Source organism: Alexandromys fortis, unplaced genomic scaffold, assembly GCF_014885135.2.
Source record: "Alexandromys fortis isolate MF-2015 unplaced genomic scaffold, M_Fortis_MF-2015_v1.1 scaffold_68, whole genome shotgun sequence".
Taxonomy (NCBI): Eukaryota; Metazoa; Chordata; class Mammalia; order Rodentia; family Cricetidae; genus Alexandromys; species Alexandromys fortis.
In genome coordinates, this window is record NW_026067948.1 from 4,076,955 (window position 1) to 4,096,898 (window position 19,944).

The 19,944-nt window shown below is 44.1% G+C and overlaps 1 protein-coding gene across 1 annotated transcript in view; it reads right to left on the reverse strand.

Moving 5' to 3' along the window:
- Positions 1–738: 738 nt before the first annotated feature.
- The window catches only part of Slc44a5 (solute carrier family 44 member 5), a 76,814-nt gene continuing 57,608 nt past the window's right edge, over positions 739–19,944 (reverse strand). The window contains exons 7-21 of the mRNA XM_050149481.1: positions 19,690–19,813; positions 18,358–18,441; positions 16,878–16,990; positions 15,826–15,957; positions 14,385–14,484; positions 12,180–12,272; positions 11,383–11,470; positions 10,751–11,013; positions 10,187–10,281; positions 7,888–7,991; positions 6,649–6,722; positions 5,611–5,681; positions 5,405–5,493; positions 4,089–4,173; positions 739–842 (exon numbers count right to left, since the gene is read on the reverse strand). Coding sequence (XP_050005438.1) covers positions 739–842; positions 4,089–4,173; positions 5,405–5,493; positions 5,611–5,681; positions 6,649–6,722; positions 7,888–7,991; positions 10,187–10,281; positions 10,751–11,013; positions 11,383–11,470; positions 12,180–12,272; positions 14,385–14,484; positions 15,826–15,957; positions 16,878–16,990; positions 18,358–18,441; positions 19,690–19,813 — 1,619 coding nt within the window. The remainder of the gene's footprint in view (positions 843–4,088; positions 4,174–5,404; positions 5,494–5,610; positions 5,682–6,648; positions 6,723–7,887; positions 7,992–10,186; positions 10,282–10,750; positions 11,014–11,382; positions 11,471–12,179; positions 12,273–14,384; positions 14,485–15,825; positions 15,958–16,877; positions 16,991–18,357; positions 18,442–19,689; positions 19,814–19,944) is intronic.

Below are 19,944 nucleotides of genomic sequence, written 5' to 3' on the forward strand. Positions count from 1 at the left end.
AAGTGAGGATTACCAGGAGTGAAATGACCAGAGGTATCCAGTCGGCAAGCGAGGTGGAAACAAAACAGAAGAAAACAAACTGAAAACGTGAGAAGACCTTTCATCGCTTGACACTGCAGGGCTTGATTTCTTCAAACAAGGTCTGTACACTTGCCCACAAGATCCGGGAAGTACTGACCAGCCAGGAAGGCACTTGCGAGAGAACTGGGTGGTTAGGGCGGGTGGCTGACTGGCAGCTCTCACAGGAAGCATCCTCTACTTAGGCAAAACGGAGGCAGGTGGTCTGCTTAATTGGTTGACTGTCAAACAGGAGTGGGGAAGGGACCTAAAAACATTTATCTTGCTTTAATTATCAATTTTTCCCTGCAGAAGTCTTTTTAGTTGTCATCTTAAAAAAATTATTAGTGATTTAAATCATGTATATGCCATTAAGTTAATACTGAAAAGAATATGAATGTACCTAATATATTTTTCCAAACATCCAAGCCTCTTTATGTTAAAAAAAAATACAAAACGAAAGAGCTTAGTATAAAAATGTTGCATGTTATTAACAATCCCCTTGCAGCTTCTGATGGCTTCACAGGTTACAGAGTGGGCTTTGGTATAAGATGAGAACGCAAGCAGCAAGGCCGTGGATACGGATATCCCCGACCGGAGCACTGTGCAGGGAGTGTCAGACGGACCCAGCGGAGCAGGAGGTGACGCGGGTGGCGGTGGCGGGGTGCCCAGCTGACTCTCCTACTGCTTCTTATCCGTTTTGCGCTCCATCAAAAGTTTCATTAGGGTCGGAGTCACGAAATAGGGTCTGGAAGGAGAGCCTTCGTTTCTTTCTAAGTCTTCCACTAGGAGGGAGGAGGGCAGAGCGTCAACAGCGCAGCAAAGCGGTGGGAGGAGCAACATCGCCACCTGCTGCCCACCCGCTGCACAGCAACGCCAAACATCGCTTTTTTTAGATGCCATCAGCATCATTGTAAACAGCTATGGAGAACGATCAGCCCTTGTTAATACATCGATAAGGTATCATTTCATTCCGTGTCCCAGGTCAGTTCTGGCGAAAGTTCAAGCCTTTCCATGGAATGACTGAGGAAACAACGTTTACTCCCCACCCAAATTTACTCTCTAAATTACAATGTTTCCAAATTGCCTTTGTTTTTCCAATGACAACTTAGAATGTAAAACCTTGACAAAGTGGTCTTTACAATTAATTTCAAAACCTTCCACGGACAGTTCTGAAAATATTGCTCTGTGTTTTAAAAACTTTAATTGCTGTATAAGAAAATGGCTTCTAAAATTCTTCTCAGAAACAACATTCATTTTTACGCTACACATTTTAAGTACAGTAGTAAAAAACAGAGACTATTTTTCTGGGGAATACACCACAATACATCAAAACGATGGCCAGTTTCTCACAACTGATCTATCGCTAATTTTTGTGTGTATCTGGATCAAATATCTTATCACGACCCAGAGAGACGCCCACATCCAGACAAGAGACATCTGCGGCTGCAGCTTCACTAGTAAATGCCACATTCTTAAAGGTCTTTGTTGAGGTCCTTGCATGGTTGAAAACAAAATACTAATAAATTCAAGAAAAAGATAAACGATCACTTTTCTCTCCTTTATCAAAGAAAGAAAGAAGGCTCTTTTCCAAGTGACATTTGAGACTGAACAACCTCAATAAAGTAGACAAAGCACAAGCCGCTGGCTGTCATGTGGACGACACACTGAAAACTTTCTGAAACAATTGGCTCTCTGTAGGAAGTCTCCATAAAACAGTTCTAAATCTAGACCCGCACACTTCAGGATTATTAAATAAATTAGCGTTTATATTAACTTATAACTCAAGGATATATTTCCGACTCTCAAGTGTGAGGGCCGTATTGATATCCACACATTCCATTATTAATATATAGACAATCTGACATGAGTTTAGCATCAAAACCAAACGGGCACTGATTAGTCATGTGATTTTTGGAGGGGCTTTAATTAGCCATGTGGCCCACTGGTCCCCTCCACACACAGGAAAGAGCAGACAGGTGTATGGGTCCAGTTCACCATGTGACATTTAGGCACGGCCACAACAAACCAGCTTCCTCTCTAAGCCCTTGGGGTGTGGTGTGGGGAGGAGATTTTCCAATTTGAACCAAGCACACCCTTGAAAGTATCAGATGTGGTACTTGACAGGAAGCCACTGGTCCATTCATTTCCTTAGAATAAAATCTGAATGAACCCATCAGCGTACTTCCCTCACTGAAAGTTGAACTCAGACCTTCTGCAGAATGAAGTCACAAGAACACAGGCATGTACCCGTGAAGAGGAGATTCCAAGAGTGACTGGAAACTCGGGCAAAAGGCAAGAGATGAACGAGGTAGCCATTTCCGCTCTTTCAAAATATTCTCAGGGTGGCCAAAGGCTCACAGTAATGGAAATGATGTCCCCAAACCTAGATTTGGCCCCAGTATGAGTCTCGTGTCTCTGAAACAGATGGACCACAGGGCCACAGTTCATGTCACCTGCAGCGATGCTAGCCATGGAACCCATGGGACCTGTGCTTCACATGCCTTGTCATGGACTCACCAGACTGAAATATGCTTTCTAGGGAACCAGGGTTACAAGCTGAATCACAGTTTAGAGAGCTGTTCACCAGCTTAAACAGTAACTATAACCATAGCACCGTATTTACAAATTTAGTGCCATATGCCGGCCAATTACAACTCGGTACGTTTATGGCTAATCGATCACACATTTATAGTGTTGTTAAAAAAAACTGCCTGAATATCCTTTACAAATATACACCTATAAAAAAGAAAGGCTAGCAAAGTTATAAAAGTTAGTAAAACATTGTCAGCTGCAGGTTTCTGCAGTTGGGACCACAGTCTAAAAAGAATGTTAGGCCACTGTCAAACGCCTGCTCCCTCCAGTGGTACCAACTGCAGCCTTTTCAGAAACAGCACGGAATTTGCACCCTGCTCCAAAGCAACGTTTTCACATTGCAATCAACCTAATTCACAAAGCTCCTGCTTGGAGCTTTTCTACTCAGTCTGTCTCTGGGGACCTGGGCGCTTCTTGGTGAGAATCCTGTGCAGGCTGGGGGTTACAAAGTAAGGCTTCTCTGCCGAGCCGTCGTTTCTCTCCACATCTTCACCTGGGTATTAGGAGCCAAGGCAGGCGCCACAGCACAACAGGACCCAGAGGGTTACAATGTGGAGTTGAACAGGGAGAAACCAGAGAAATCAGCGTTAGCATGTCAAACAGAGGCAAACGGAGGCGATGCTGGTGGTGGAGGAGGCGCGAACTGGCCTCTACCCCTGGATACACCTCACACCGCACCCCTGGGCCCTTGGATCCCTGGATCTTTATCTCCACATTTATATGGAAGCTCTTCCTAGGGTTTCTAAGGTATCACCTTTCAGCTCTGTGACTTTTCACTTTCATTACATCACTGACTCCATGGAAAATGTAGAGCAAAGATTTAATTTCATAGGTCAAGCATTTTTGCTTTTGAGATAAGCTCTTGCTATCTAGCCCAGGCTGGCCTGGCATTGGCAGTTCTGTTGAAGGAGCTGCGGGTTGCATTCCTGCCACCCTGCTCCCAGCCGCCTGGCTAGCTTATGCCCCGAAATAACAACACACAAACTGTATTCATATAAACACTGCTTGGCCCATTTCTATTCATGTGTGTAGCACCCCAAGGTGCGCTTACAGGGAATATTCTAGCCTACGTCCATCCTGGGTTGGAGCTTCATCGCATTTGCTCCAGAGAGGAAAGCTATCGCATCTGAGCTCACTTCCTCTTCCTCCCAGCATTCTGTTCTGTTTACTCCACCCACCTATGTTTTAACCTATGAGGCCAAGCAGTTCCTTTGTTAATTAACCAACGACCTTCTCTCACCCCCCCTTTTCTCTCTATTTCTCTCATCTCCCACAACAGAACTAACAAGCGTATACAAGTAATAATCTCCTCCCAAATAAATGCTGCTTTGCATTTGAGGCTAGGTAAAGCAAATCACCAAGCCAGGTGGCAACTGAGTTTTCACCTTCTCATCTTTTCGTTTTCCACAGGACAAATGTACATGGTAGATACTCACAGAAGCAGACGAAAATGGTCTCAACACACATTGAGTAGACACTGAAGCACCCATGAGCAATCAGGTAAGATCCAACCACCAGAGTCTGTGAACAGACAGAGAAGAGGTCCAGTACATGGGACTTTGTTCATACTGACTTCACTCAGAACAATAATAACACAAATGCAAATGGAGGCAGGATAAGCAAACATTGGCACACTCCGTGTTGGGAACATCTGCAATATAGACACCTTTGGCTTTATGGTGCATGTTGTCCTGAGATTACAAAAACATGTCCTTGTTCACATGCCCACTGATATTCCTAGTGCCTACCCAAAGAATCTCAGTTTTGAGTTCCCGCATCAAGGCAGGAGAGTCTAGAGGTTAAGAGCATATGCTACCTAGGTCCTCAAGTTACTCAGCCCCTCTGTGTCTCTGCCCTGACCTCAGGGAGAAGCATTTATGTCATACAGATTAGGAGAGCTAGCTCATTGTGCTGGGTCTAGCAGGACTCCACTCGGGTCTCGGCCGAGTTGTCCATCCTCTCATCCTCAGTGACTGGAAATGTCGGCTGCAGAGAAGATTCAGATGCTTCACTGCATAGACATCCACTCCCTTCAGGGAACCACTTCGTCCAAGTTAGAGTCCCATATGGGGGATCAGCTCCTGGCTAACATTGCCGGCATGATTCACAAGGCCAGCTTCTTTTCCAGAAGGTCCTGTCACTGTATCTGGGGATACAGCAGTAAGTGTATTATGGGCTGGCTTCTCTTGCTCTGCCTAGTCCTCTTTACTTCCTTATGAATGTAGCTCATGGAAGAGTACCCAGCAAACCTTCTGCATGCAGCCCTATCAACAGAGCAGTCCTTTCCAAGGAACCCGACATCAGAAGCAGGAGACAAGTGACACAGACTAAGGCCGGTAGTACTTGCTGTCTTTGCTGTTTCTGTCTCCTTTTGCTTTTCTTATGCTTCCAGCTCTTACTAATCATGGCATCACTGATGCTAAGCTTCTATAGACTGAACTGCTCCCTGTATCTTACATTAAAACTACAATCCCCAATGGGGTAGAACTGAAGAGAAGGGCTATGGGAAGAGCTATGGGAAACATGTGTATGAGGTCACAGTGGGAATACGTCTATGTGGGGATCGTGCCCCTCTACAAAGAGACTGGGTCTGCCACCTTTCTCTCCAGCTTGTGATGTGAAGAATCAACCTCTTTCCCAGCTGCCACCTCCAAGCCTTTCAACTTGGGAGGAATAGATCTATTGGTGAAGTCACTCACCCTATACTGCTTTGTTACAGTGTCCCCCAAGTGACTAAGTCACCAGTTCTTACCAGGAAAGGTACCCAGTAGTAATTTAAAGTCGTCGGTCCTTCTACAATCCTTTCCAGCCTCTCTGTGAAGAGTAGGAAGGCCAGGATACCTACATGAAAAAGCAGGACATGGATATCATACACTGAGAAAGGATATCGGTATTTTTGTGGCACAGGAGTCTCCAAACTCCTTACAGCTTTGAATCTATGTTGTTATCACTACTCACCTACAATCCCAGACACTAGAATTTTCCCCAGGAGTAATACAAAGTGTGTGACTTCATCTGTAACTGCGACTCTGTGCGTCAAGAGGAAACAAGAAAGTATAACTCAGTGTTTGAAATCTACACCAGGTAATGAGTCACAGGTTCACTTTCCTGTGTATTTGATGAAATTTTATTTGGCAATTGTTAAATGCAAGACAGGAGCATGGGAGCCAGGCCTGAGGTTCTTATTTCTAATGAGACTCATAGACGAGGACACTGGAATGATGTCCCTGTAGGATGATGAGCAATGAAGGTGTCTGGTTCTCTCTCTATTCCCTAAGGTGATAGACCAGCTTGACTCCATCTTACAGATGGAAGCCATTTTGTTGTAAGGTCAGAACAAGTCCATTTCTGTTTGCTGCAAAATTCAAGTTGATTTTGCTTTTAACCTGTTTCTGGAATTTAACATGCTCCCAACACCCTGATAAGATGTTCTGCCAGATAACTTTGAAATGTTCAGCCAAGCTCCTACATAACCAAAATTCCTCTGGAAATCCTCCAACTCTTGAAAAACCCTAGTCTTGCAGCTTTTTAAAACTATATAAACCCCACCTTCTCCTGTGTTTGATGCTATTTTCTCAAACCTCACTTTAGGAGATAGCCCTGTCTGATAGAGCATAAAGCTTGTTAATTTGATCAAAGAACTTGGGTAGTGGTCTTCACTGTCATCTGGTGGGAGTAGCGAAGGCACCCTGGATCCTGAGTATGGTAAATTTATTCTCCGACTCTGCACACCCATTTCTCAACAATTTTGAGAGGAGGAAATGGGCACCAAGGAGATGCTAACGTAAGCCACCTGGAGAACTTCTTGAGCAGAAAAGACAATAAAAATTAACTATGTAGCCTCCTAGGTGGATGAAGGGAACTGTTGATTAAAATCTATCAAACTGAAAGGCAACATCCATGGCTGCTAAGGCCAGCAACACCCTGGATAACTACAAGTGAAGAATGTCAAGTCTCACCAGATTGTCTATGGTCGTCCTCAGCCTGATTACTTACTTCAAAATGTTTCTCATGAGCAGATAGAAAGCATCTTTTGTTGACTCACAGAAATTTTTGCCATATAATGCGATCTGAAGAAGATGGTTGACACTCTTGTTAGTGGCATAAACAAACACCTCCCAGGACAGCCCAGTTCACCGCCATCTTCCACACTAGCAACCCTGACTTCTTTCCAACATTTAGGTTAGTAGGATGCCTAGGAGCTCTCTGTCCTTGACCCCACTAATAGACTTGCCAAGTGTTGTATGTAGGGGCAGGCCTTTTCCTCAAGTCTCAGATGAGGGAATCTATCTTTGAAACATTTGACTGTAGTAGTTATTAAATGGACTGAATATTGTCATCAAAATAAATTATTCCTAAGGAAAGCCAAAACCTTCTATCTCCTATGAGAATTTGCCGATTAAAAGGCTCAGTACTATCTCTCACTGTGGGTAAATTAATCGCATCCCCATCCCTGACCATATGAACCCAGCCCAGTCCCCACCACACTGTGAGAATAAACAAACATGGTAAAATAGTGCAGTTTCCACATTTTGAGGGAGTTGTGTTTCCTGAGTCTACTGTGTAAACTCAATTCCATAGAGGCTTGCACATTCTCATAGGAAATGAGTTAGAGATTTGCCCAAGCCTTACCACTGCTTACTCTTCTTTAATACAAAGTTTGTTAAAACAATCTCTTCCCTAAAATTATGTAAATCCCTCTATTAGAAAGGTGGTTTCTTTTTTGAAGGACCCAGGGACAAGAGCTTCCCTCTTACATAAGTTTTAGACACACAGCACTGTTTCAATCTACCACACTTTCATTTTTGTTTAACATTTTAAAGTCTAATTACATTTATGTGTGTGTGTGCATGTGTGTATTTGTGTGAGAGTGTATGTGTGTATGCTCACTCGACAGCTTGCCTGTAGAAGTCATTGCAGGATTTGATTCTCTCCTTCCACCCTGTGGAACCTAGGGCTAGCTTGGCTCGTCAGGATTGGCAGCCAGCACCTTTATCCTCAGAGCCGTCTCTCTGGGCCTCTAGCACACTTTGAAAATTTCAACAGAAGCATTTCCCCTTAAATGAGCTATCAAAGGTAGTAACATCTCAGGAAAAGTGTAGCCCTGATTCAGGCGTGGAATCACATACCCACAAAGTCAACCACAAGATACCAGAATGCTCTCCAGGCAGTAGGGCAGACATGAGGTCAGCTGAGCAAAGCAAGGGCACCATAAACAAGCAGTGGCCTACTTACCATGATATATGCATTTCTGTTTAAAAACTTCACCATCTTTTCCAAACACCAGAAACAGCACCGCAGGCAGCACTGGAGGAACTTGGAAATACTGTTCTGTGCCTCTGTGAAGGGGTGTATGAGTCTGTTAGCGACTCTCAGCCTTCAGACCCAAAAGGAGGACATTGGAAACAGAGTGGAACTTTTTACTGTGATGTATTCCAAGTTGACATTTCAGCCATTCTTTGGTATATAATTCAGTGGCTTTAGCACCTTTACAGCGTCATAAAATAATCTCACTAGCCATTTTCAGAAATGCTTGTTAAATCAAATAGATATCAATGGCCAATCAAAAGCCACCCTTCTCCATTCTCCTCATATTTTACTTGCTGGCAGAAAGCTGCTTCTCCTAGGAATTCTAAGTAGGATGATACAAAGAGGGTTCTTTTCTACCTGGCTGCTCTCACTTAGCACAGTGCCTTCAAAATCGACCCCTTTATTCCCTTCTGTGCACTAACATTGCACCGGAAGTGGAACGCACTCCTTACCCTGTTATTAGCGGACACGTGAGTGGGTCACATCCTTTGGCTGTGGTAGATACTTATCACGGATACTGGGGAGCAATGTGAGAGTTGTTTTCTGGGTTTCTATGAAATGATGTTTTTAGCATTTTACATATTGTAGCTGTTTCCATGGTGGCTGTACCATGACACATTTGTATGAAAGGGTCCAGCTTCTCTATCCCGCACTCTATTCACGGCCGGTTTGTTGCGGTTGCTCTGACGGCCATCCTGATGGGTGTGTGGTGGCATCAGGATGTGGCTTGGTTTGTAGGTCCTGTATAATGACTCTGTGTCCTTACAGTCTTAGTTGAGCGTTCTTGTCTATAGGGGAGGTCTTCTCAACTCCTTGGGCCACCTTTGGACTTTCACTGCTTGCTATCGAGTGACAGGAGTTCTGCTTGTGTTCTGGAGACGAGCCCTTCAACGACCTGGCATATTATTTGCAACAATTTTCCTCCACTGTGAAGGTTGTCTCTTTACTCTGCCCTTCCTTTCATGCACAAGTGTTTCTAAATTTCATGAAGTCCCATTTGCCTTCTCTTGCCTTGTGTTTTGGGTGTAAAATCAAGAAATGGCCATATCCAATGACATAAAGATTCTTCTTTTCGAAAAGTATTATAGCATTATCCCTTGTGTTTAGATCTTTGCTGTGTATTGGGTTAATTTTGTATTTACTGTAAATATGGGTCCAGCTTTATGTACTCACATGTGGGCGCTCCGATGTCTCTATCACCTTTAGACTGACTACTACTCTTTCCCTATCAAACAGTTTTAAATGTGAGAATTTATGTGTGGGATTCTCATGTTATTCCAGGTGTATATGTCCACTTGATTGCCAAACCATCCTGCTTTAATGCTATCATTTTATCTAAAATCAGGAAATTCAATCAGGAAATAAGAGCTCCAAATTTTTTTCCCACTTCATTATTTTTTATGACGCAGTGTGAGCAGAGCCTGTGTGTGCAGACTGCATGTGCTGTGTATGAAGACACGGTGTGAACAGAGCCTGTGTGTGTGCGGACTGCGTGTGCTGTGTTATTAAGACGCAGTGTGAGCAGAGCCTGTGTGTGCAGACTGCGTGTGCTGTGTATGAAGACACGGTGTGAACAGAGCCTGTGTGTGTGCGGACTGCGTGTGCTGTGTTATGAAGACACAGTGTGAGCAGAACCTGTGTGTGCAGACTGTGTGTGTTGTGTATGAAGACATGGTGTGAACAGAGCCTGTGTGTGTGCGGACTGCGTGTGCTGTGTTATGAAGACACAGTGTGAGCAGAACCTGTGTGTGCAGACTGTGTGTGTTGTGTATGAAGACATGGTGTGAACAGAGCCTGTGTGTGTGCGGACTGCGTGTGCTCTGTATGAAGAGTGTTGTCAGAGCTCACAGTGTCTTAAGCCTGGCAGATATGGAGCTGCCCCTGTGACATCTTACATGTTCCTCCACAGTAATATGTTAAGACAGAATTCTTTAATTCCTCTTTGAAATTTGCTTCTCTTGGACCCCACAAGATCAACCATGAGGACCCCAGACACTGCCTTCCCCTCCACTCACATCCCTCATCTTGGTACCCCATACTTAGCAAGTCCTGTTGGACTGTGTTTCAAAATATTCAAATCTCTACCACATCTATCCTCTCCACCCTGATCCACAATGTCACCACGTCACCTGCAGTACACCCTACACAACAGTCAGCACATCACCTGCACCCCATCCCACCCCACTCTTAGCAGGGAAATCTATGATCACTTCTGCGAGCTTACTTTTCAGCCGCCTGTCCAGGTACTCTAAGATCACTTTGAACATCTGGACTGATGCGAGGACCAATGATCCGAAGGCCAGGGACCCCGTGTGGTATCTAGGTGAAGACAAAACAGGGCATAAAATGAAGGGTTGTTCTGTATACACAGGTGCCTCTCAAACAGTTCCATGGATAACAGGGAGGGACAAAAGCAGGGCTTCTTGTAATCTCTTATTCAAACTGATAGAGCTTTCCACAGAAAGTTTGAAAGCAATTATCCATATTGTCTCTATAACCCATAATATGCTCTCCTAGAAGGGGTCTTGGCCTGATCAATGGGGCCACAAGATAATTCTTTTGGTGTCCAACTGTATGCCCTATCGTCTCTGGTAACCTATGGGATTTAGGACATTAACGGGACACGGGATTGCAAAGCCGTGTAACTAGAGGCAACGAGCATCTACGAATCTCAAGTTGTATTTGCAGCTCATTAGTGCCTTTCCACTTGAATTCACTCTCCAAGCATAAACACCAGAGCACAAACTGTAGCTGAAGAAAGGAGCGTGGAGTTCAGTGCTGAGCTTACCGCACCGCTCGTCCGAAGGCAATGAAGAGCGGGTATTTCGGGATGTCCTGGGGTTTCCTCATGGCCCAGTAGTATGAAGCAAAGGCCCCCGCAAGAGTGCACTGACCCAACGCAATGACAAAGTTTATAAGCCAGAGGAAGGCAAAGAGGTTGTACATCTGGAAGGTCATGATGTAATTGTGATACTCATTCTTGCCACTGTAGGAAGCGAAGTTACAGGATGCCCCGGGGCAGACTTTGGGAATGTTAGTTTCAGGGAAAATCTGTGCTCAGAAGAAGATACGAGAACATGGCATTAAATGTGGGTCTTATCTTTCCTTGTGGCTCCCCAGCTGTCCGCTTTTCATTACTTTTGGTTGCTACTTCTCTGATATATTAACCGATGGAATTCTGTAATGAGTTCTGGAAAGGGCTGGTTTCAATCCATGTGCACACACCCCTCTCCCTACTGTACTTTTACACATTATTTGTGCTTTCATTGCCACAGCAGGCTTCCTGGATTTACTGCAGAAAAGCGAGCTCTGTTCCACCTGCTACATCCAATGCTTTCCTGACGACCCCTCCCTTTCTTTCTGTACCAAGTTCCCCTGCATCTGTTTCATGATGTGTGGTAGCAGAATTCTTTTACTCACATCTGGGTCACAAGTTTCATCTTCATAGATACATTTCCCCTCTGGGACCATAACTTTGAATATTGGTACTCCTGATGTAGCCAAGAAACTGAACAACCTTGATTAAGGATAAACTATTTACTGTTAAATTAAAGATAAACAGATAAGAAAACCATAATCGGCAGACTGTGGAGGAATGCGCTTTAAAGGCCTTTTCTTCCCATGTTGTACCGATCATCTTCCCAGGAAGCTGATACTAGTGCATCATGGGCCAGATGCACTGACAGGGCCCTGACAAACCAGTGAGAGATGGAGGATACTGCTTAGTTATTGCCAAGAATAAGCATTAGAACAGAACACATATCTGTGACTTCTTTAGGGGGAAATTAAATTTGATCGACAAATTTTTAGGTTTGGAACCTAATCCAGTTACTTCTTTAGGTTGTTCCTTGTCTTCACAGGAATGAAAAACCCTGGGTGTGAGGTCTGGTCTTGAGTAGCAAGGTGGACTCCAGAGATAAAGAAATCCATTATGGAGAGAGGGGAGGAGGGTCGGGGAAGGGAAGTGGGAAGGCACTTATGAGCGAAGGGCAATCACACACACACACATATATATCAATCATATATCTACATATACATATATGTATGTGTGTCATGATGAAATCTATTATTTACACACATATCAATACATACATATCAATCATATATATACATACACATATACATATATGTGTGTGTGTGTGTGTGTCATGATGAAATCTATTATTTTACACATCAACTTAAAAAGGTAACAGCAGAGGTCAGCGGCCAAAGGATACACGGCTGTCACCGCCCAGTAGGAGATGCAGATGGACAGCAAGATGAAAGTTAAAATCGGGTACATCAGCGTGCTGGGGATGTAGCCGATGGCCCTGAAATGAAGCCAACAGTTGATGTTCAGCAGGAATCTGGATCGGATCTGCACGCTCTCAATACCCTGCACGCTCTCGATACCCAAATGTTCGTGTGTAAAGAACTAGATGCAAGCCTTAGACTGGATTTCTGAAACAGTGCTAATGGTCACTGATAATTTTCTTATTTTCTTCAGCGGTGGTCGTAGCAAGTCCTGAGCTGGCTTTGACATGCATTCACACATTTTAAAGAGGGGTGTTCCCCAGTGCTGAGGTCAATTCCTGCACTAGACTTCCACTCCCCTTCCCTGCTGAGCAACCAGCAAGGTTTTGACAGACCACAGCCCTGTGATGTCTTCTTGTTTAGACTCTTAGCTTCCTAAAGTGAGAGAAGACCTTCAGGCCTTCTGTTACAGTGTGAGATTCCTCTCCTGATTCAGAAACTTCTGTGCTGTGTTCCACACTGCGCTGGCCTTTGCTGCAGGCACCGCGCAGGGAACTATGATGCGGTTCATGCCATCCTACGGAGAGTCAGACAGGCCTTCCTCATCTGCCCTCTGGCATCTCACATCCACCACTTCCTGGGGAAGAAATGATTGTGTTATCACCCCCACAACACAGGAACCCGTTCAGCGGGTTTTCCTTCTAGGACATTTTACCACATGACGGTTTGCCAAATGTTCCCAGCTAGACTGTCACTAGCAGCTTTTAAGAAGTTGCTCCAGTCTCTGTCTCCAGATTGAACACATTCCTATTCTGTATTGCTAAGGAAATCTCCCTGCATCAAATGCACCTGCACACATGCCCCTCCCTGTCCTGTCTCACACCAGAGCTCTGCTGCCTTCCCTTCCTGCACACTTGGAATTTAAGCTGTTAATTCAAAGTTTACTCTGAACTCTGACCCATTTATTCCTGCCCTTACTTCCCCTTTGACAATCTATCAACCTGTCGCGGTGATGCTGGCCCTTCAACACCGCACACACTCACGTACACACCACACAGTTGCACACACACGCACCACACACGCTCACTCCACACACTCACCTACACATGGAAGGTTGTTAGATGTGCGTTGGGTTATAGTGAACTACACGATAACGTACCATTTAAAAAATACACCCAGAAAATGAGTAGTTTCAGGGGATAATGACAGGGCCTCCTTTATTGTAAGGGGGAGAGTTTAACCAGCAGCTTGTTAGCTGTTAAACCACTGGCTTCGGGTGGCACTATGATTATAATAATATGGCAATTTTGTTAAAATAGTCCTTAAAGACAATTAAAAATAATTCTGCCCTCGGTGGTTAACAACTTTGTTTCTACTATTGTAAGCAGAGGATCTGTGGCTTCCTGGGGTGAGTTTTCCCTGCTCCTCATTCAAAACCTGACTGCACAGAGTTTCTCAAGTGACCATTTGGAACAGTCTGGAGACTATAGATATTATTGGATCTTATAAAAGATGGTTTATTTTGTAACATTTTAAAAATGAGAGTGGCCCTGGGTATTAAGTGTGCCTGAATTATGTGTTTCTCATACAGAATGTATAGTCAGGCACTCAGGAACCAGCACTTTGTCCACTAGGAAGGCGTATCATGCACACACAATGCACAGCACACAATTGATATCATGGGATTACAGTGATTAGGACTTCTGCAAATTCTCTCAATCGGTGACATTAACACACGTGCCACCATGGGATAATGGGACACATGGTACCGCCAACCCCATCTGTACTTCATGACTGACATTCTCCTAGCATGTACATGTTCACATGTGTCTGTGCACAGGCTATATAGATTCTTAGTTTGCACTGTGGAATGAGAGACAGAAAGGACAGAAAAGACAGAAAGGTGACCTTGATGCCAGTAAGTGGAAACATCTGAACATAAACACGTTCTTAATGTTCTTTAATTTCTTCCTTAAGAAGTCCTGGTGGTGTGGGTACTGCAGGGAAGATGGTCCATTTGCTGAAGGTTTGCTGTGCAGCACAAGGGCCCCCCACCGCAGCCCGACACCTGCCCTGAGCACTGGCTGAGCCCCTCCCCCACCCCAGCCCGACACCTGCCCTGAGCACTGGCTGAGCACCTCCCCCACCCCAGCCCGACACCGGCCCTGAGCACTGGCTGAGCACCTTACTTGCTTCCTTCCTCCAGCATGACGATGGCTAGTCGGATTCGATTCCTGAGGAAGATGAGCACGATGATGAGGATGGCCTCGATGACGGACAAGATGATCACTGAACAAGAAAAACGGCAGTCTGCAGTACAAGTCAGCGCCAGAAGCAAGCTTATTCTGCAAACCTAGGAATGGGCTTAGCAGACCATTTCTGCTAAGGGCTTACTGGCATTTTCTGAAACTGTTGTAACAAAGGCATGTGTTAGAATTGGGGGTGGGGGAATATAACAAGACTGTTTGGCCTCAAGAAGTTTTGAAGCAGATTTGGCTAGCAGATAAGGAAAAAAATGGAGCAAGAGAGGAGGTTTCTACTAGAATGAAGTGGTCCTGGCTCACCCACCTCAGGGAGGAAGAAAGGTATCTGGGCTTTTCACCTTTCCTTGTAGCTAGGAAACTCCCCGGAGAGTAAGAACAGCACAGAACTCAAGATGTCCCCACTGTATGGTCCTTTTTTACACACAGGCATTTTATTCCTTAAGACTATTTTCTTCACCTAACAGCATCAGTAGGGGCAGAGTTCTATGATTTTCAGCCCACGAGAGTTATAAATCTCAATTCAGCACTGAAATGGATTCTCTTTCTATGTTGTGGTTTCTGTTTTCTGAGGCAAGGTCTCTGGCCAGTCTGGTTCAGAACAGCCGTGGCCAGCTGGTCCTCTGCTTCCCCTTCTGTGTTTGCTGTTCTGTCTATCCCCACTTTGCATGGTGCTGGGTGTCATTCGGGGACATAGTCTCGCCTGCCCTTAATACTGAGTTTCTCGGACGAAGAGGCAGAAACAGGTTTGGAATGTACAGAGACGAGGCTCTTGCTGAGGATAACTGTGTGATCAGGTGATGCATACACGCTTCTTCCTACTGAGTTCCTCTGATATGTCAAGGCCGATAGGAATGAAAAGAAGGGAAAATTTCAAAAACAGAATTCAATGAAAAACTGTCAAAACCTAGATTCATGAACATGAATCTCCAATTATAGAAACATAAGACTGAAACTATCTTTGAGATGATCTTGCTTTAGAAATTACTGCCAACCTTAAGTAATTCAATAATGTGAACAGTTAAGAATGTAAATCCATTTTCAGTTATTTCTCGCAATTCCTGCAATAATCGGATAAAAGCTTCTGCTCTGCGAGTGAAGTAAGTGTCCTCTTTCTTTTAAAGTAAGATCACGAAAATCAGCCATTTCTTTCTTTGGCAGGCTAACATCAATCAAGTCCCCATAATCAAACCATTTCAAATTAAAGGCAAGTGGCCTGGAATTCCTCTAAAGCTGCGCTATCTTAGGCTACACAGTATGTTCACAATTTCCCACTCATAACTCATAGACATCTACAGTCGTCACTGAGTGACTCATGTGTTAAGCAGGATGCACCAAGCTCAGGCTTCTCCGTTGTTAATCTACTCACTCATCGAGAACCATGTCTGCTTCAGCTGGAAGAACATGTTTATGCTGCTCTGAACTCCGATGTCGTAGATCAGGATGGTGGACTCTGGTTTCTGCTGGAGGACATCGTACTCTTGATAACAGAACCATATGCCTTGGAAGGAAAAGACCAATATCCAGTGTTATTTTATGAAGTAGAAGCTACATGCTTACCATACATGCCTACATAAAAATGATCAATATGGCCGTTTCTACAGAGTTAGAATCAGGCTTGGCTGCAATAGACCAACTGCTGCTCTGGTTGACATAAATGTTTCCTGAATTTATGTGGCTTGCAGTGGGCTCCTGGCTCATAGCAACCTTAGCATCCACGAACAGGACTGTTTTAATATTGCTACAGTACATCTGTCTTGCAGGAAAATGGACCGACACCCCTTATTTATACTCGGTACTAATATCTTATTTATTGGCTTATTTATCTTGTGTACTTCCATGAATCATGAGAGTATTTTAATAGATGCACTCAAGTTTAGAATTGGTTTTGTTTTAGTGAATTGGGCCGGGCCTGCTCCTAATAACTTTATTTCAAATTCTATTTGGTCTGATGTTATTATACTATTATAGATTTCTTTTTATAACTGCTAGTTTTTTTAAATCAATTCTTCCACTTTTAACTGTTGTGTTTCCTTACACATTCTGTATAGTTCGTAAATAACATACAGTCCCAACTTGTGTACATTTTAATCTGACCTGATTATCTCTGTTCTGTTTTTATTTACATATATTCTCTTTCTTCTAGCTCATTTATTTTACAGGATCTTTCCTGCTCCTCCCGCTCCCCACCAGGACCGAGACTGAAGGCTGCCAGGGAAAGAAGTAGATTTTTCCCGTGCAGATCTTCTCAAAATAATGACAGAAAGAGTCACGGAGAAAATAGATGTGAAACTAAATAAATATTGTAAAGTTAATGACCCAAACTAGTTAAGTCTAAGGCAAGCAAATGCTTTCCAATAACTGCTAATGACAAGGAAAGTTATTCTGAGACTTGGCGATTTTAAGGGTTGTGTTACCTACCATATCCTATAATTCCAAGCACACCAAACGTGAAGAGCCAGAAGAGGAATCCAGCTATGTACCTCAGGAGTATCAGAAAACTGCAGCTCAGTGCCATAGCGATGGTCAGGCCACTGGAGGTAAAAACCACAACAAACAGAGTCCAGATATACATATATGATTATATTATATATAATTGTAAATATATATAAATAATTAATACAATGTCATCAGGTGTCTCTCATGCTTGTAATCTCAGCACTTGGAAGGCTGAAACTGGATGGAGTTCAAGACTTTCCTCCGTGATTACACAGTGAGATTTAAGTCAGTATAGACAGACCGCAGCAAAATACTTACATATTTTTGTGTGCGGTGTGTGTGTGTGGTGTGTGTGTGTGTGTGTGTGTGTGTGTGTGTGTAGTGTGTGTATGTGCGCACACATGCAGGTACCCATAAAGACCAGAAGAGATCCCTTGAAGCTGGGGATACAGGCCACTGTTAGGAGCATCTTGTGAACAGAAGCGTAGGTTTCTGCAGGAGTAGCAAGTGCTCTTAATCACTGAGCCATTTATCCACCCACTAAGAAGCTGCCTTTAAAATAAAATGACATGTAAGGCTAATCAAGGAAGACAGAGGTGAGCTTGAGACACTGTGCTGATGTGATTATAAAGTACCTTGGAGTCACTAACGGGGCACTGATTTTATTCTCTGGTCACTAGGGAAACACAGAAGCTTCTCAACTCTGGAAAGTGGTGCAAAGGTCGAGAGGACAGGTTTACACACCAGACACGCCTGTGTCAGGACAATCATCCCACGTGTCAACCGTCCAAGTGGTGCAAAGGTAGAGGACAGGCCCACACACCAGACACGCTTGCCTACGTTAGGACGGACATCCCACGTGTCAACCTTCCAAAACACCAATCTTACTTGTGAAAATTTAAATCTCTACCTTTGTATGTATTTTAAGTTTCTCAGAACTAGAATAGCCTTCGCTAAGAATTACTATCGTGTGTGAAAAGAGCACAGTAAAGATTACACATGAATTCAAACCATGCCCACCCCCTGACCCCAGACACAGTGGCAGGGACTTGGTACATGTACCAATTCTACTAGTGAATTAATATGTGAGCTTGAAACTTATGTTCTCATAGGCATATTTTCAAATTTATCTGTCTTGTCCTTACCCCTACATGAAAAAGAAATTTACCCTGAGGACTGAGCCCACTTGTGACCGTTTAGTAGGAACAAGGAGGTTGACGAGTCTATAGAGGTCATCAAAAAGCATCTAGAAGCCGGGAGGTGGTGGCGCACACCTTTAATCCCAGCACTCAGGAGGCAGAGGCAGGCGGATCTCTGGGAGTTTGAGGCCAGCCTGGTCTACAAGAGCTAGTTCCGGAACAGGCACCAAAGCTACAGAGAAACCCTGTCTCGAAAAACAAAATAAATAAATAAATAAATAAATAAATAAATAAATAAATAAAAGCATGCTCAGTCCACTCACATGAGGATCCATTTCCACGAGGTCGCGTAGTCTTCAAACACCTTCAGTCCGATTGTCCTGGCATCAAAGATTTTACTGATGCCCCTGAAGGAAAAGTAAATTATTTTCGTTAATTTTCAAAAAAAAGTTCTTATAATAAAAAATATTTTTACAAGATTCTCTTCAAGGGTGCTTTCAGAGAGCGTCTGCTATAGTGACCCCTTCACTAGCCCCAACAGCCTATCAAATGACATTTCAAGACACTTGCAAGCGTAGCTGTAGTCCCATATACAGAGGAGCTGGCCATCCAAAGCAGGAGGAATCCTTACACAGCTCACACTACCTGCTCTCAGTATAGCAGAAGCTCCCCTGTAAGAGGTACATTTAAATGACAGGATCTAATTTACAAAGTTTCTAGATCTGACCATGCATATCCCCATAATCCCTCTTCCTGCATCTCTGTCATGTGGTAGCCAGATGTAGATCATGTGTCCCACCTGGTGGGTGGTCAAGGTCACTGTCAAATCCTCCCTCCCAGCCCCCATCTTAGCATGTCCCTCTTCCAAAGTAACCTGTCCCACCACTGTGATCTGTGTGCGTCACAGGACATCGACTTTTGCCATGTGTCTTGTGTCCGCGGAGTCATGTGTGTATCATTATTTCATCGGTTTCCATGCAGCTTCCTATCTCTGGGGTTCATTTACATTGCTATTACATTCTGCATATGAAGGAGGGTGCTGCGCCACCTGCACTCCCAGTGTCTTTTAAGGAAAGGAAATAAATTTCCAGGATTCCTTTGATTTTTCTTTTAACTCTGCAAGTGAGCAATGAAAGGGGAGCATCCACGTTCGCGCACGTGCGAATGGGCACACAGCCAAGGAGACGTATTTCTCAACAATCCAGACTACTGTGTGCCACGTACAGGCAAACAGACAGCAGGAAACGGACTGTGCTCAACTTGACTGTAGAATCTGAGCTGGCAACAGCACCCTTCTCTACACCAAATCTTCCTGCTTAACAGAACGTTAACCACTCTGAAAGACGCTATTCTTTTTTTTTTTTTTTTTTTTTTTTTCGAGACAGGGTTTCTCTGTGGCTTTGGAGCCTGTCCTGGAACTAGCTCTGTAGATCAGGCTGGTCTCGAACTCACAGAGATCCGCCTGCCTCTGCCTCCCGAGTGCTGGGATTAAAGGCGTGCGCCACCACCGCCCGGGGATGCTATTCTTTCTAATCTAGAGCAGCACGCGTACTTTATTTAATACTGCGCAAGTGATTTCCTGTAACTCCAAGTGGTACTCTCATGCTTTATACAATAACAGGATGCATCGAAAGAACACAGAAATGTGGACATACATTGCAGCCTCCCTGAGCTCTACAATACTTCTGGTCTTCCCAGTTCCGTCTTCAATCTGCATCCTGCTTCCTACTGTTAAAACTCCGTTGACGGTCGAGAAGTCAGGCAAGCATCTCTGCAGGACTGTGGAAGAGAATGGAAAGCACAGCAAACAGCTTTTTACCAGTCTAGCCTTTAAGAACCCCCTGTTATCTGCATCGGGTTCTTGCTGGGTGTAAAATGTGCTCAGTGGAGACAGCTAACTACCCTTTGTT